General features: G+C 44.8%; 1 protein-coding gene across 4 annotated transcripts in view; it reads left to right on the top strand.

Moving 5' to 3' along the window:
- Window positions 1-16,104, top strand: part of zeb2a (zinc finger E-box binding homeobox 2a) — a 48,105-nt gene that overhangs the window by 25,482 nt on the left and 6,519 nt on the right. For 2 of the 4 annotated variants that reach the window (XM_021597322.3, XM_021597320.3), the window contains exons 3-7: window positions 8,765-9,040; window positions 11,864-11,932; window positions 13,062-13,259; window positions 13,545-13,759; window positions 15,639-15,747. In XM_021597322.3, the coding sequence (XP_021452997.2) occupies window positions 8,765-9,040; window positions 11,864-11,932; window positions 13,062-13,259; window positions 13,545-13,759; window positions 15,639-15,747 (867 nt within the window). The remainder of the gene's footprint in view (window positions 1-8,764; window positions 9,041-11,863; window positions 11,933-13,061; window positions 13,260-13,544; window positions 13,760-15,638; window positions 15,748-16,104) is intronic. The other 2 variants (XM_090229903.1, XM_036974563.2) reach the window with 1 other exon arrangement.

The following is a 16,104-nucleotide window of genomic DNA, read 5'->3' as shown; positions in this document are numbered from 1 at the left end:
TAGTTTTTTGTACTCTTCAATGTATTATGTATTATGAGAGGGCCTTGTGTATGTTGGTGGTTGGGGTGGTAAGGAGAAAATGGGCGAGGGGCACTACAGTTAACGCTCCCTCTTGAACAGCCAGCCCAGCTCAAGGTGCCAAAACCTGATTAAGTTCCCCTGAGAAGTGTTTCATGCTACATGGCACTTGCCCAGTGACACGTTCAAGGAGGAACTAACTTTTTCACTGTCACACCTTGCACACAGGCAGCAGGGCTGATAAGAACACACACACACACACACACACACACACACACACACACACACACACACACACACACACACACACACACACACACACACACACACACACACACACACACACACACACACACACACAGGCACACAAAAACAGGACAGGGTGAAACTAGGCGGAACAAGAAAGAAAGCACAACAGAAAAGGACAAAAGTGTGGGGCAAAATACACTTCTCTTTCTCTCTCTTCTAAGCTATGATGTTTTCACACACCTATTCCTGCGAGGGGCTAATTTGTTGCCTGCCAGACTGTAATAGCAGAGGACCACCAGCGCCGGCCAGTTTCTCTAAACCCTGGTGAGGTATACTGTTACTCAAAGGGGTTCTCCTCAGAAATAAGGAGCCACCTACAAGATAAAGCACGCCCATGGTCTTGCTTTTAATAGGGAGCTCTGAGACATTTTTCTTGGCATGTTTGAAGTGGAGAGCAGCACCCCAAACCCCCCCCCCCCTACACACACTCCACCCTCCCCCCAGAAGGACTGTTCACAGGCTGTTGAATTTTTAAGAAAACAGAACTCATTGGCTGCGGTCAGCGTCTGGTCTGGACTGCTCCATCGTCCTGCCGTTTCAGCCCCGTCGGGATGAATTACAGAGCGACTCTTCTTTTTGTTTTCAAAATGGTGGACCGCATCGGGGAAAGACTGGGTATGGCTGCCATAATAATAGATCAGCCTGCCAACAGGTTGGTTGGCGATGGAAACCAATGGCATCGCTACTGCTCTGCTCTCCTCTCCTGAAGCCTGCTCCTTCCTCTACAGAGATTTTCTCCATTCTTAGATTCTCCGTCTGCATAGTTGAGAAATGATCAGGTTAAGCGTGCCAACACATCTCCACAAGGTTAGGTTTCTAGCAGAGCCCGTCATCTTTGACTTTCATAAGAAATGTAGTCGACAAGCGATAAACGTACCGAGCAACTTTGATAATGCTGTAATTTATTCCGGAGTGTTCTGTGATCCCTAGTGCTCACCAAACTACTTTTTGCAATGGGGGTTCCTATCACATTAGAACAGAAGAGGCCAGAGTTAATGCATGTCTTTCCGGTCCTGAAACCCCCCCCCCCTCCAGTCTGTAGCCATGCTCAGGATGATGCCTGAGAGAGCAGCAATGGGGTCGGCGGAATTGATACGACTTCCGCCTGGGATGGTCATTTGATCTGCGGCTCGCTCCCTGGAGGAACGCCCAAGTGGAAAAAGCAAGTCTTCATGGTCTCTCAGAGGAAGTGGCAGGAACAATGGTGTTTCAAATATTTACTGGAGCTCAGCTCATAATCGTCCATCCTGAAGCACTGTTTCTGGCTTGTGCAGGCAGTGTGTGTGTTCACGGTACAAGGGGATTCCATAGCTTTGCAGCGTGCGAGCCAGAGCCATGTTTAAGTGGCGAAAGCTGCTTCCTAATTATCCACTTGCTCTATTTATCACCTTTCCAGGTATCCTAAGAACTCACACAGTCTGACTAAAAGACAAACTAATGTCCTAAATTGTAGTGTCTCTTTTACAACAGATATCCTGGCCAGGTTGACTGATAGATAGCATGACAGTGTGGGGCCTGGTGGATGTAGCCTCTCAGAGAGTTCATAGGTCACAAGCATTTGGGGGTAACTAAAGGGGAGGGGGCAGGGGTTTAGGGGACAGAAGGGAAGCCTGCTCTCTTGTTTGGTACCTGGTGGGGATGCTATTCAGGTGACAGGGATGCTGGCATGGTATATGTGTGGGTGGCTGGGAGAGGGAGAGCAGATGTGGTTTACAATCTCATTAACATGTGAAAGAGGTGCTGAAATGCAGGGGCCTAAACGGTGCTGGGATTGAGTTGCTGTTGCTCATCAGTGGGCAGTTGCTATCAGTGGGACCTCCAATAACAACTAACACACACACACACACACACACACACAAACTGACCCCATTGAAAGCCTCCCGCCTACACTGCCAGCTGGTGACTGGCAGGGTATTACTGCAGTCACCACAGACCAGACCACAGATGCCCCTCATGCCCACTGCTACATCTCTCTCTCTCTCTCTCTCTCTCTCTCTCTCTCTCTCTCTCTCTCTCTCTCTCTCTCCCTCTCTCTCTCTCTCTCTCCCTCTCTGTCTGTCTCTCCCTCTCTCATCACTCTCTCTCTCTCTCTCTCTCTCTCTCTCTCTCTCCCTCTCTCCCTCTCTGTCTCTCCCTCTCTCCCTCTCTGTCTCTCCCTCTCTCATCACTCTCTTATATTACGGAGACAGAAAACAGCTAGCTACAAACGGACTCGGGTGCAATACTTAATTGCAATTTAGGTTTTGCTTAGCTTTTCATAAAAGAGAAGAGGGCTTACAGTAATCTGTACTAGCAGTACCGTATGTTATTGTAGCGTCCTAATTAATCTTACAGGAAGTGTAAGGCAATATCAGATGGAAGCAGCACAGCGGATAGATTTATTAATGCTCCTAATCAGCTTCAGCTAAATTAATTTCACACTGATTGCATGTATTCATCCAAATTTGCATACATTTAGCCCAGGTGATTTATTTTTCGCTTGTCTCATCCATACTCATGCATGCACGTACACACACACGCACGCATGCACGCACACACATACACGCACACGCACACGCACACACACACACACACACACACACACACACACACACACACACACACACACACACACACACACACACACACACACACACACACACTGTGAGTGTGATCAACAAAGCTCCCCAAAGCAGTTCTTGTAATTGATGATGGCAGGGAAGAACTGCAGGCTGAACAGAGGCCCAGCAGTAGAGAGGACAGTTGCTCAGTTAAAAGAGCCTTGGTTAATCCATGGAGCGACAGGATACTGAGGCAGGTGGTGGAGGGCTGGAAGGGCTGGAAGGGCTGGAACAGGCAGCAGAAGGAACCTGGCACAGACCGTCACCACAACCTGCAACACATAGTTAGACACGCATTGTTGCTGTCACCAGCTTCCTGTGTGTGTGTGTGTGTGTGTGTGTGTGTGTGTGTGTGTGTGTGTGTGTGTGTGTGTGTGTGTGTGTGTGTGTGTGTGTGTGTGTGTGTGTGTGTGTTTGTGTAAAGGGAGAAGTTGGGACGGTGTGTGAGGGAACAATTAGGGGAATAAAAAGGATACAGTCTAACGAAAGAACATGAGAGAGAAGCCATCTCTGCTCGCTGTCATTTCCAGGGTTTGTGGAAAAATATTGCTTTTAGGATTTAACCCCAGCGCCAACATACCAAATAGGTTATGCTAAATTAAACAGCTCCTCAATATTTACGAGACTCTATGAGATTTATACTTTGCACAAACAAGACTAGCTAAATTCATAGCTGAGTGGAGCTATGATTATTAAGTGTGTTATTTTGTCTTGACTTGCTACCCTGACAGCAGGGCACTCATATTAGGCAGAAATACCACTCCTCCTTCCTCCTGCCTGAATATTTGATGAGCAACCTGTCTTCCTGATTGTGGAACGTGGTTTAAAACCCTCCTAATGTCCTAATGGCCCCTTCTGTGGCCATCTGCACCACACAGTCTACAAAGGTGAAAATCACAATTGGCCTCGGTACAAGTAGCAAGGCAAAATCTAGATAGATAGAGTCCAGGTTCACTTTAATATACAGATGTACTCAAATCGAGGATCATTTATCCTATTGGGTTTGATTTTCCGCTGAAATCAATGCAAAATATGGAGCACCTCGTCGTCGTACAGAAAATTGAATTAGTGTAAAATCGATGGCTAACCTGCAGCCAAGAGCAAAATCCATTTAGTTAAGTGAATTCAGGTCAACATCACAGAGAAAATGAAAAGCCTAAATTGATCTACACAGTTATTTTGGCAGTTTATTATATCACAGAACATAGCCACATTGAGAGGAATGGCTCAAAAAGCCAATGTAATAAAGAGTATGAACAGTGTGGCTGTCTTTATATGGCAGAAGGGCACTAGTTTCAGTTCAGGTTCGTAACTCGTAGCGTTGTTAGTTTTGTGAACAGCCTCTGTGGCGTGTGTGTGTTGTTTTGTAAAAATGCTAACCGCTAGTGATGGACAAGCCAGAATCACACAGGAGGTGGCTAGCTGCCGAGCATCTGCTCCTAGATTTGCATATTAATTGACCCGTATTAACTCCAAAAAGAAAAATAATCTAGCAAGTTTATGACTCTACAGAATTATCAATCTCTCTCACCCCCCTTTTTCCTCTCAGGGCCTCTTCTTTCACCTGTTCTAAGGTCCTTTATCATATGGGTTGAGCATCAGGTTAGTCAGTCCTTTGTATTTCACTTAATCCTTGCAGTGTGAGGACATCACACTTCTGTCTATTTTGGCCTTTGTTTCTGAAGGCTTTGGCTTGTCTTCAGCCACCATGTGAAGGAACCATTTTGAGGGTTTTTCTATCTTTAACTTCCTCCAGTCTTGTGTGTCGGCTATCCAAAGTGATCCTAGTTGGCTTTTTGTTTGTACGCCATGTATGTGTAAAAGTGTGTGTGTAAGTGTGTGGGGCCGGTGGGGGTCTTGAACATTTGTCGAGAGGAGTAACATGTGCGCAGGCAGGGCACAGATGGCTCCGTAACGGGAGGGAGGGAGAGAGGGTGGAAAGGAGGGAGGGAGAGAGGGTGGAAAGGAGGGGGGGGGGGGGGGTGGGCCGTCTGGGCGCTTGAGTAAAACTCTGAGATCTTTCTCTTGCACCCTCTCTCTTTTTTTCTCTCTCCTTTTTTCCAGCCTGTTGCTCAGGACCCCGTAGATAAATGGGAGTTTAATTCAATTAGAGGCAGGCTACTGGAACCACCCCTTCTCTCCTGGCTGGCACTCCCCAGACGTGCATGAATACACACACACATGCACACACGCACAGGCACATATACACACACACAAACATTCAGTTATATAGGGCCACACAACAACACAAATATTGACACACACTCTTTGGTTGATTCGTTTCATGTCCCTCAGAGTATTTGTACTATTATGGCAAATAATTCATGCTGTGGGCTATTTCTTTCTAAAACTTTTTGGAAATAATGCATTAGTATACCTTTATTCCCCACCTCCCTGTGTAAATCCCCCTACCTGTCTGTGTATGCATATCATTAGATGGATGTTGGACCACTTCCAGTCTGTAGCCGCTAGGCAGCGACCTAATTTCCACAGCATTCATGCAGTGCTTCCTTACCTACTCACTCACCTCCCCCTCCCCCTCCAGTTGTTCGCTCAGGTGATCTGCACCACTCACAGGCAGCGAGAGAGAGAGAAAAGAGAGAGAGGTAGAACAGAGAGAGAGGTTTTTCTCCGGTAGCTTCCATCTCATCTCTCATTACCCAGGCAGTCGTAGCGGCGGACAAGAGAGACAGGACGCAGCAGAGGATCACCTGGAGCAAGCAGTAGACCTGAAACCTGTGTCGTTTTTTATTATCATATCAAACACCATGGTGTGTGTGTTTGAATATGGAACTGGCTTTTTCATTGAGCCGCACAGAGAAAGAAAGAGAGAGAGAGAGAGAGAAAGAGACTGTGTGGGTGTGGATACTAGCCCCTCATGGCATACGTGCAGGCAATGGCTCTGTCTGATTAATCTGTTCCACTGTGGGGCGGTTTAAAATGGACGACGTGGAAGGAAGCCTCCCTCATGCAAGGAGAGGGCAGGTGTGGTCTCTGCAGAGCCTGGGGATGCACTGTGGGATAGGCGATGATGTGGAGTGGGTTCCGTTGTTTTACAGAATCCATATGATATGTGGCAGGTATGGTATGCACCTGTTAGTTGCAGTTACACACCTCAATGGGCACGCTCATTCTAAGGCAGTTAGATCTTTTTTTGTTTGTTGCTGTTGTAGCTAATGGTTGCGTTACTGGAATGTCTGTTTCATAGGATTTAGTGGATTTGTTCTATATTCAAATGATGATGGGGTTAACTGTAATATATAATGTAGACAGAGTATTATTCTGTCATAATTTGATATGAACGGTGCTCTGCACTGCAAGAAAGCTCCACCTCCTAACCCCAACTATTGATTTTCTTGAATATAAAGTAGATACAGTGGAAGGGGTTGGGCATCGGATGGCGATAATCCACCAACAAACCAACCATTCTACATCATCCTCGGAGAGACTCAGAAGGGATTCTCAGTAAGGAAGTGTACTCCTACCTTGCACCACCTGCACCATTGTAGACAAATACTGTGATCAATATAGCCTACCTTTTTAAAGCCACCTGCCTGGAACTTGTGGCTAGAGTTGGAGGCATTAGTGACATAAAAAAGGTCACTCTTCTTACTGAGAATCTGCTTGGAGTAAATATACCAGAGGAGAGGACCAAACCAGCTAGGGAGGGTCAAGATTAATGTCTTTGTGGAACGACCTTAGTTGAGCAGTGAGAGAGAGCAACAGAGGGAGAGAGAGAGAGAGAGAGAGAGAGAGAGAGAGAGAGTGAGAGAGCGGGAGAGGGAGAGAGCGTTCAGAGGAGAATAGCAAGCGTTGTCGCTGCTTTGTCTCGGGCTCCTTGAATGAGCACAAAGGATCGATCGGTGGAGAGGTGACGGGCCGAGACAATGGATCTCCATGAGATCAGCAGGTCGGAACGGCGGTGCTTCCACACACAATAGAGGTGCGGCAAGACAGAGCGAAGGGTGGCGCTCCATCAAAGATGTCACTGGAGACAAAGCGCACTCACTCTCAGGGCTCTGAGTTGTTATATCTCGCTTTATCCTGACTAAACCTACTGAAAAACAGTTTGCTAACTGCTATCTAGATTAATGACAGATTGTACATACAGGTGTTGTGTCTGAAGTCATTTCCAACCAGAACTATTGATTTGGAGACACAGAGCAACTAAGATCCCAGCCCGTAGCTTTAGTCCAGCCCTCTGTGACATCTGCCACACTACTAGACCCATGTGACCTGGGAGGCAAACAGTCTCATGAATTGCTTTTGTTTGGGAGGTCACTGGCTTTTCTCCGTCTGCCTACCGCAACACAGATACAAAACAGCCACACACTGGCCAAGTATCTGAGCAACATAAGTAAAGTAACAAACAAACAGTTTTTCCACCAAAACATTTATCTTTGTCAGTTGGTGAGTGATTCTATAACTGTGAGACATGTATCTTTCTCTCTCTTTTTCCTGGAAGAAATTAGTTGAATAATATAATTTCCTAAAGTAAATGTGCCTACATATTTTCTATGGCATAATAACATACGCAAGTCTTGATAGAGAAAACACACTTTCTATAAACTGGACAGGATGCTAGCTGGTCTTTTCACTGGTCTGTTCCAAACTGCTCTTAGCTCAGAGTTAAAAAGGGTCAGATATTTCATTCAGCGAAAAGGCAAAACCACTATTGTTGCTGGTCTAGCGAGACTAAAGAGGGGAGGGTGTGTGAGAGCGAGCGCAAGGTTAAGACGTTGAATGAAATCATATTATATCCAACATATACCTAGACCACACAACGTGTTTTCACGTCTCACTTTTCAGCCTTTTCTTTCTCTCTGTCTCTCTCTCTCTCTCTCTTTCTTTCTTTCTTTCTTTTTTTTTTGATCAGAGAGGGCATTACCCTGTCTGAACTCCCCCTAAATCCTTGTGGTCACACCTTTTATTAAAGAGGGTTTTGTCCCACGCCCTCCACCCCCCTCTGCTGCTCTTGGTATTCAGCCCAGGTCAGCAGATTTCAGCCCACCCCACCGTGGCTCCCCTTTTTAATTTGCACCTGTTGCGCAGTTGTCCGGGAGGCAAGTGCCGAACCATACAGTCAGACAAAGATCATATTATGAACAGATATGCAAAGCCTAATCTCGATGTACCCAAAGGGGAAGAGTGAAAAAAGAGACGAGTGAGGGAATGGTATGCCGTTAGGATGTAAAGGTTTATGGGTTTGAAAAACTGTCGAGGGGAACCAAATAATATCCCCAAACAAGCAATTGACTTCAAAACGCGTCGTTTTTTAGCCACGTCCCTCTTGCTTTCTGGAGTTGGCAGCGGCCTCCAGAGATAACGCGCATGAGAGCTTGGCGAAATATTGCTTTATTAGGCATACACAGAACTCAAAATGAACCTGAAAATTGTGTTCTATTTTCCACCCCCGAGGGCCCCCTTTCCTGCGCCTAGTTCCCATGATGTCATGGCTTTTACATTTTTTGTGTTATTCCCCCTCCCTCCCTTTTTCTCTTTTGGGTCTATGCCTGCCTTTCTCATGCACCTTTTTCAGAGTATTTTTCTTCAACACCGAAGTGGACATATTTATAGGTTGGCGTGAAGGCCCTTGGGTTCAGCCTGAATCAAATCAACCACATTTTATCAAAGTTCAGGGATGTAATATTTACAAGCTGTCCATTTCCACTTGGTCCCTAGAGTGTCTGGGATGTATAAAAAGCTCCCCAAACTATTCAACGCAGGAATGTGACTTTCAGCTTTTGCCTCCACTACTTTAGTCTTTACCTCTAGAGCCAAGTTAGTTGGATGTTGTTTTAGAAACCTAACAGCGTCTCTTTGTTTGTGTTTTGCAGTGCTGAACTATGAGAATGTGGTGGAGACGGGCTCCGAGACAGACGAGGATGACAGGACTCTAGTCTCAGAGGAGAATGGTCTAACCAATGGGGAGGAGGGTAGCAGCCCCATTGGGGCCGGCGTGCCCAACCTGGAGACGTCACCCAGGGTGGGCCACGCCCTGCTGTCCTACAGGGCTGGAGCAGAGGAGGGGTCAGAGGGCAGGGATGGGCGGCAGAGCCACAACCACGCCTGGCGCCTGGCAGACAACCCGCACGGACACCTCAACGGGACTGGTGAGTGATCTGCTCAAGATAAATGTAGAGCGTAAATCAGTGAGTAGGCAACACACCTCACTGTTGTAAATCAATTACACAGCACAACAACATCAGCACAACACCTCCAGAACGACAGACACTAAAATAATATCACTGATGTTATTCAATTACACATCTTATAATAATACAATACCTATTCACCTTTTTTCAGTTTCTGCTAAAATAGCTTGAGCCTGGGAAGTGGCTCTATTCGATACTCTGTCTATTTTCCTATTTTTCGGGGCCCTGTGAGGTTGACAGGAGATTGTAGAGTATGACATGGTGCTCTACTCTAGTGGGATGTGTTGCTGCTGAAGCACAGTCAGCACTTTAGCTGCTTCACAGGCTCACGTCTGCAAAACCACCTCCCTCCCTCCCTGAGGTGTGTCCAACTCACCCTCCCTCTCACACATACTCATTGCTGTATGGCTGTTCACACCCTGTAGCACGTCTGTCCTCCCAATGTTCTCCCTCCCCTCTTTTCTCTCCTTCTCTATTTCTCTTGGGTCTGTAAAAGCATGTCATCTGTCTCCTCATTTTCACATACTTTCATAGGAATAAAGTCAACTCCGAAAAGGTCAATGTACTCAAGGTCTCGGCAGAGCACAATCACAATACTTCAGTTTAACATATGAAGCGCCACCTTTCATTCTCGTTGACCCTTAATTTTAACCCTGTTTATATTTAGGAAAACAACCTGATATAAAATTCGTTATAATTAGACTCAGTTTAGTGGGCCATGACCAACTCAGCCTCTAACTCCCCCATATTGCTATATTGTACAGGCAGAGCTATCAACAATGAACAAGGAGCGCATGCGAAACCTGTCAAACCCCCCCCTTCTCTCTTTTCCTCCCTCTCTCCCTATCTCTCCCCCCCCCCTCTCTTTATATTTCTCCATCCACTCCTCCCCCTCCAACTCATCTGCATCAGTGACAGGACAACCGGTGTTGCCAGGACCTCAAAGACAAATACTTTTAATTAGGAGCCAAACGGGATCGTTAAGAGGGAGCCAGGCTTTAGCAGGACTCATTAACAGGCCTAAATTAAATTTGGAGCTTTATGATGGCAATTTACATGCATAATAGGCCCACCATTCTAGTGCCACCTGACAGATACAGAGTGCAGAGTGAACTCATGTAAGACGCCCAGTTTTAAAAAACGGACTGGCGTCGGCTATCCGTCTCTGGTAATGACTTGGTGGCGCGCTGCCCCGCTGAACTGGGAAATAGAAAGTACTAGGAAGAAGTTTTGGATTTTGAACGCGGTCCAAAACTAAATGTAAATGAAAAGAGCCTTGATGCGGCGAGCATAGATGTTATCATTATCATGGCCATCATGAGAAAGCTGTAAAAGAAATCAATGCCAGATTAGCACATCTGCTACAGTCTGTTATAGCTCATGCTAAACTGGTGGATGATTTTCATTGAGCTGGTATTTTACATTTATAGGTAAACTGACGAAAGATAGACAACTCACATATTTTTCATATCAATTTCACTCAGGCAACAGATGTAAAGGACTCGGGTGTCACTTCACGGTACTGAAAAGAAGAAGCAGTCTCGAACTGTGGAGGTTTGAGTCACATCGAGAATGCGCAGGGTCAAAACAGAATTACCACAAACAGAACTGAAATGCTAATTTACTTTAACCGCCATCTTGCCTCTGCCTCTCTAGGAAAAAAAGACTACTGAAAACACAATGAGCCTCCATTTTATATTTGAGATTTCATATTCAGTGCAAGTGTACTGTAAGTGTAGTGAAGGAGGGGCCTACTGAAAATAGAATGACACTTGAGTACAGTGTCTAAATTCTACGACAGTGGCACAGGGCGTGACTCACATGCCTTTGTCCTTACTCTGAGGCCTGGAACCCACAAAAAGCCCCATGTTGGCTGAATGAAACTCATTCTAAAAAGTCTGGCAATGATTCTCTTCCCAATGAACCAAAAGTTGAGGCGAAGGGAAGCAACAATGCTTTCCCCATCAGAAAAGGCAGCATTTTTGCAGTTGTTTTCTGAAGCGTACAGTACCACCATTTTATCTGTGTGGTGCAGGGGGAAACTTAAGTGGTAGGGAGAAGGGTGAGACCTCGCTTCTTATTTACATGGATTCATAGTCTTGGAACTATGATAAAGAAAATAGTTTTCATCTACATTATTTATGAATTAATTAAGGAAAACTAGCAGATGATTTCCATGCATTGTACCTTCAACCTTCCTTTTACTCTTGTGGGCCACAAAATGCGTAATTCGACTATAAATATATGATATAAATCGTGCACAGTACCTTGTGACTCCTTTGACTCATAGCAAGACTATTTTGTTATAAAAAGCACAGCATCAGGTTCCTGTTTGACACTCATTGCTCATGAGGAAGGAAGTTTTGAAAAGTAACCTGCTGCAATGAAGAGGGGAGAGGGGGGAGAAAAGGAGACTGTGCTCTTGCTTTCTTCCCCATCCTCTATTGCTACAGGCAGGGGTGTTGTATATCCCTCTTTTGAAGGGAAGCTTATGATACTTGTGACTCCTGTTGAGGAGTCACATGACTGGGGCCAGGAGAAACAAACACAATAGGCACAGTATATGTACACCCCTCGCCTGCTCGTCCTTCATTATCTGGAAAATACATTCACATTATGAACTGGGGCTGAATGGAAAGAGGTACTTGTTAACTGAATTGTCAGGGTAGCATGTAGCATGCGCATTCCAGTTGACTTTGCCTCGAGTGTTGAGTTTATTGAGAGCTGTGTTAGCCACAGTTGATTGTCCGATTTTAAACGCATTTCTCCTTTCCTTCACAGATGAAAGGAAGGAGGAATATGAATCCTTGGGGCCAGAGGGTTCTCTTCACTCTGTAGGAAATGGTACAGGTGAGCTCCACTCTCACCCTCTTAACTGTAACACCATGTTTACTAAAACTCCCCGTTCCAGCTTTAAATCCTCAGCAGCAAGACACTAGGAAGAGACTTGATTATAATATCCCCGTGCAGCAGGTGATTTATACCTAATAGGAAACACACACAGTCAACAGCCATGCAAGATAATATCCCTCCATGTGCAGCAAAGCAACAGGGGAAAGCAAAGCAGTTTTAGGTTGAGTGAGAGTGCAGCGCAAATCACATCTTGCTGCAAAATTGAGTTTTGACCTAAATCTCATTTGTTTGGTTCATGTACTTTCAAATTGGTTTACAAGCAGAAAATAAAATGCTAGTTTGTCCTTTCAGTGAGTCACAAGGTCTTTGCAATTGAGCGTTTTATCAACAAAACCTTGCCTAGAGTGACTACAAGGGATCCAGGCCTCTTGGCGACAGTTTGGTGTCCTTTGTTTTAAGGATATTGTTAACAGTTCAACGAAAAATATACACAGCAGCGTATAACTCTCAAGCCAATAGCCAACAGTAATAATCCAAAGACATAAAGGTAGCCACATGACTGTAACTGCCCTGATTTGTTAAATCAGCTGATGAATGCATTAGATACCTGATACACCATTATGCCTACACTGACTGTTAAGTAGATGTAACCCTACATTATCTTACTTATAATCAAATCTCTGCTTTAAATTATGTAGAGAGAGAATTCTAAGTGAGATCTGTAAACCCAGCCAATCTAATTGCAACTTAAACCAATTACCCGTTATACTAGGACATATTTAAGTTCAAATGTTTAAAAGCTTTTTTTCTCCACCATTTAAGATGGGTTGTGAACATCACTTAATGATGGAATTGTCTCTGATTTTTCTTTGTAGAAGCCATTACATGACAGCATTAACGGTAACTTAAATGTATACTCCCCTCTAAGTAGTGGCTTAGTGCTTTCTTCCCTCAGTTCATCACATTTAGAGACCAGTCTGTTTCCTGTGTGGCCAATATACTGTAGCTTTGCAGCACATCTCTCAAGTTGGAGGAAGGACAAATGAGACTGACAAATATTTTTTATTTGTCTCCATTTCTCTTCTTCTCTACATGCCCTTCTCCTCCTCTTCCTTGTCTTATACAGTGAAGGGTATGGATGGGGTGTCGGGGCTTGACGAGTACTTCACTAAGCGTAATAAACTGGAGGAGAGTGACAGCCACTCAGCCAGCATCGCTGAGTACCTGCAGCGTGGAGACACTGCCATAATTTACCCAGAAGCCCCAGAGGAAGTGACACGACTCGGAACTCCCGAGGCCGTTGGGCAAGATGAAAACGAAAACGGTAAGAATCCAGAAAATAAATAGCCCTACAGTAAATCCAGGACTATTATAGCATTATAGGTCTACCACTTTTATGACTTTGTCCCCAATAGTGTTACTGAGTGACTTTTATGGATAGTGTGTGTTTAAGTGTAAGCTGCTGGCGACTGAGGCTTTGTGAAGCAGAGATAATTATGTAGCTTGCTACACTTCCTCCGTTTACAACCTTGGCATGCTGCCCATCAGTGTCTATTAGCTGACCTTATGAGCCCTCCCCCTCCTCTTCCTCCCTTTTTCTTCTACACAGACCTGCCACCTGGGACTCCAGATGCTTTCGCCCAACTGTTGACCTGCCCTTACTGCGACCGGGGCTACAAGCGGCTGACATCGCTCAAGGAGCACATCAAGTACCGCCATGAGAAGAACGAGGAGAGCGTGCCCTGCCCCCTGTGCAGTGAGACCTTCTCCCACCGCACACAGCTGGAGAGGCATATGGCCACGCACAAGCCAGGGAGAGATCAGGTAAGACTGGCAGACAGACAGGGGATGATCATTTTCTCATTTTCTTCTCCCCCTTCTCATCCCCTTTTCTTTCCTCATCTGATCTCCTTCACACATTCGGTTGTGTCATTTGGTGGGTCGGCCAGTGCTCTGTGTGAAACACAGTATCATTTGAGCTCAATGCCCTTCACTCTTTTTTCCCCCCATCTAAGATTGTTGTTAATTGCAAGGGCTTTAATGGCTTCCTCGTGGTTACTGCATGCACTTGTCTTCTGCATCGAGAATCCTATTCTCTTGAGTGAATGATTATTCGAATTTCCTCTTCCTATCGTCCTCTACTCCTCTCATATTACAACAAGTTACTTTTGAGCTCTTGTTCTTTTAAAAAATCAGACCCCGCACTGCTTGTTCGCAGCTGCATTTTGTTGTGCTCCCCCAAGCTTCCGCCTACAGTGAGGCATGCGTGGGATGTGCTAGCATATTGCCTTCCTCAGGCCATCTGACTTTTTGCATCAGCTGTTGCTGGAACTGGAACAGATTTGATTAGAAATTAGCACTCGTAAAGATAGTGCTAGAGATATGGACAATTTCCTATGGTTTAATAAACAGCGATAAGAAGTGCTTTCGTTGAGTGTAGAATCTAAAATGTACCTCTTGTGTAAGTACAACCAGGGAATCAGTACAAGCACAACCAAAAGTGTAGACCTTTTCTCTGTCCTATAACTGAGTCTACAACTGTCTCATAACGGACCATGCAAATAAGCAGTGGAATCATTCAATTTTCCAATTATACTGTAATTATAATGAGATTTCCTGAATTAAGCATGTCAGATTCAAACCTCAAATTTGCCCTGAGCCCAATGTGACAAAAGCAGTGAAGCAGCACCCCCATTCTACCGCCTCCACCCCCTCACCTGACTCCCCTTTTCCCCCTCCAGACTGGAGCAGATGGTCTTTTCCCCAGTGATCTGGAGTATCATAATCCTTAAATGACTAAGTGTTTCTTTATTTTTGTACTTCCTCTCCAGTTAAAATAGTTACATAAAGGATCTTATGGAAGGTCATTATGGGTTACCTTAGTGCACCGGACTGTGGAGGGATTTTGATTTGAGTGATACTGAGTGCTATTGGTGTAAATGTGTGAATTGTGCTACTTTGCATATCTTCGGTGTGCCTAGAGCACATTTTTATCGTGGGTTAATTGTTCACACATTTGGTTATGATGGCAGGTTCCACATCGTTCATTGCCCCAATTTCCCGGATAGCTTTTTCACAAAAGTAGTCCCCTTCAAGCCACATTCAGTAGGCTAACCCTAATCACATGCCCTAACCTAAAATGTCACCTGCCTTAGGAATGTCTTAACTCCATACACAATCACACACACACTTTCGCACATACCGGTACATAGACTCCTCAGCAAGCATTAGCGAAAAGGGATTTTTTTTTGTATTGAAAATGTAACAATGTACACCTCCCACATCATTCTCATGAAGTTCTTTGTGGGGGCTTCATCTCCCTAGACATTGTTTTTGTTTGTTATCTGCACTCATTTGAATTTCAAATGCAGGAAATGCACCTACACTAAACAGTTACCTTTGAACAGAACACAAAAACTCAACCCACACTGTATTCTCGAAATCGATTAGAGTTGCTTGTGTGCTTCATCATTTTGTTTACGCAATTTAGGATGTAAACCCCCCCCCCCCAAAAAAAAAAAAAAAATGTTAGATATAGGCTAGTTAACTTGTGTGAGGGAGTGTTATTGTGTTGCAAAGTAGCCTACCATTGAAGCTATGAAGAACTCATTTACATTCCTTCTCAAGACCAGCTACCTTGAAATCTTCCCTAGTGTCCCACTCTTACACACCACATCACCACCCTTTTCTATCTCCTCCACAGTCCCAGCTTCTGAATGAAGGGGCCGGCAACCGAAAGTTCAAATGCACCGAGTGTGGAAAAGCCTTCAAATACAAGCATCATTTGAAGGAGCATCTCCGAATTCACAGCGGTAGGTACTAAGCCGAGTCAAGCTGGCTTTAACCCACCATTTTTAAATGTATTAATGTGACTGTAGCTTGATGACTGAGAGGGCTTATGCCATAAAATTAAAATTGATAATGTTCCTTTTTGGCCTCTGTCAGTAAATGAGTCATTCTGTTTTATAATAGCTCACTGTTTCAGACCTGTTTCATAACTGACTAATTCAGCCATATGGATGAGGCCATAGCTCAAGAAAATGAGAGTTGAATAGAAATAGAAATTCTCATTTTCACACTGAACGAAATCTTCAGCTATTTCACTACCAGCCAAATTCAAGTATTCAAAATGGAGTAACTTGAAATACATGTTGTTGTTTCCCGTTTAC

The sequence above is a fragment of the Oncorhynchus mykiss genome, chromosome 3 (assembly GCF_057628025.1).
Source record: "Oncorhynchus mykiss isolate SJ-2025 chromosome 3, ASM5762802v1, whole genome shotgun sequence".
NCBI lineage: Eukaryota > Metazoa > Chordata > Actinopteri > Salmoniformes > Salmonidae > Oncorhynchus > Oncorhynchus mykiss.
The sequence above is the reverse complement of the archived record's forward strand: the minus strand, read 5'-3'. Positions and strand labels throughout refer to the sequence as shown.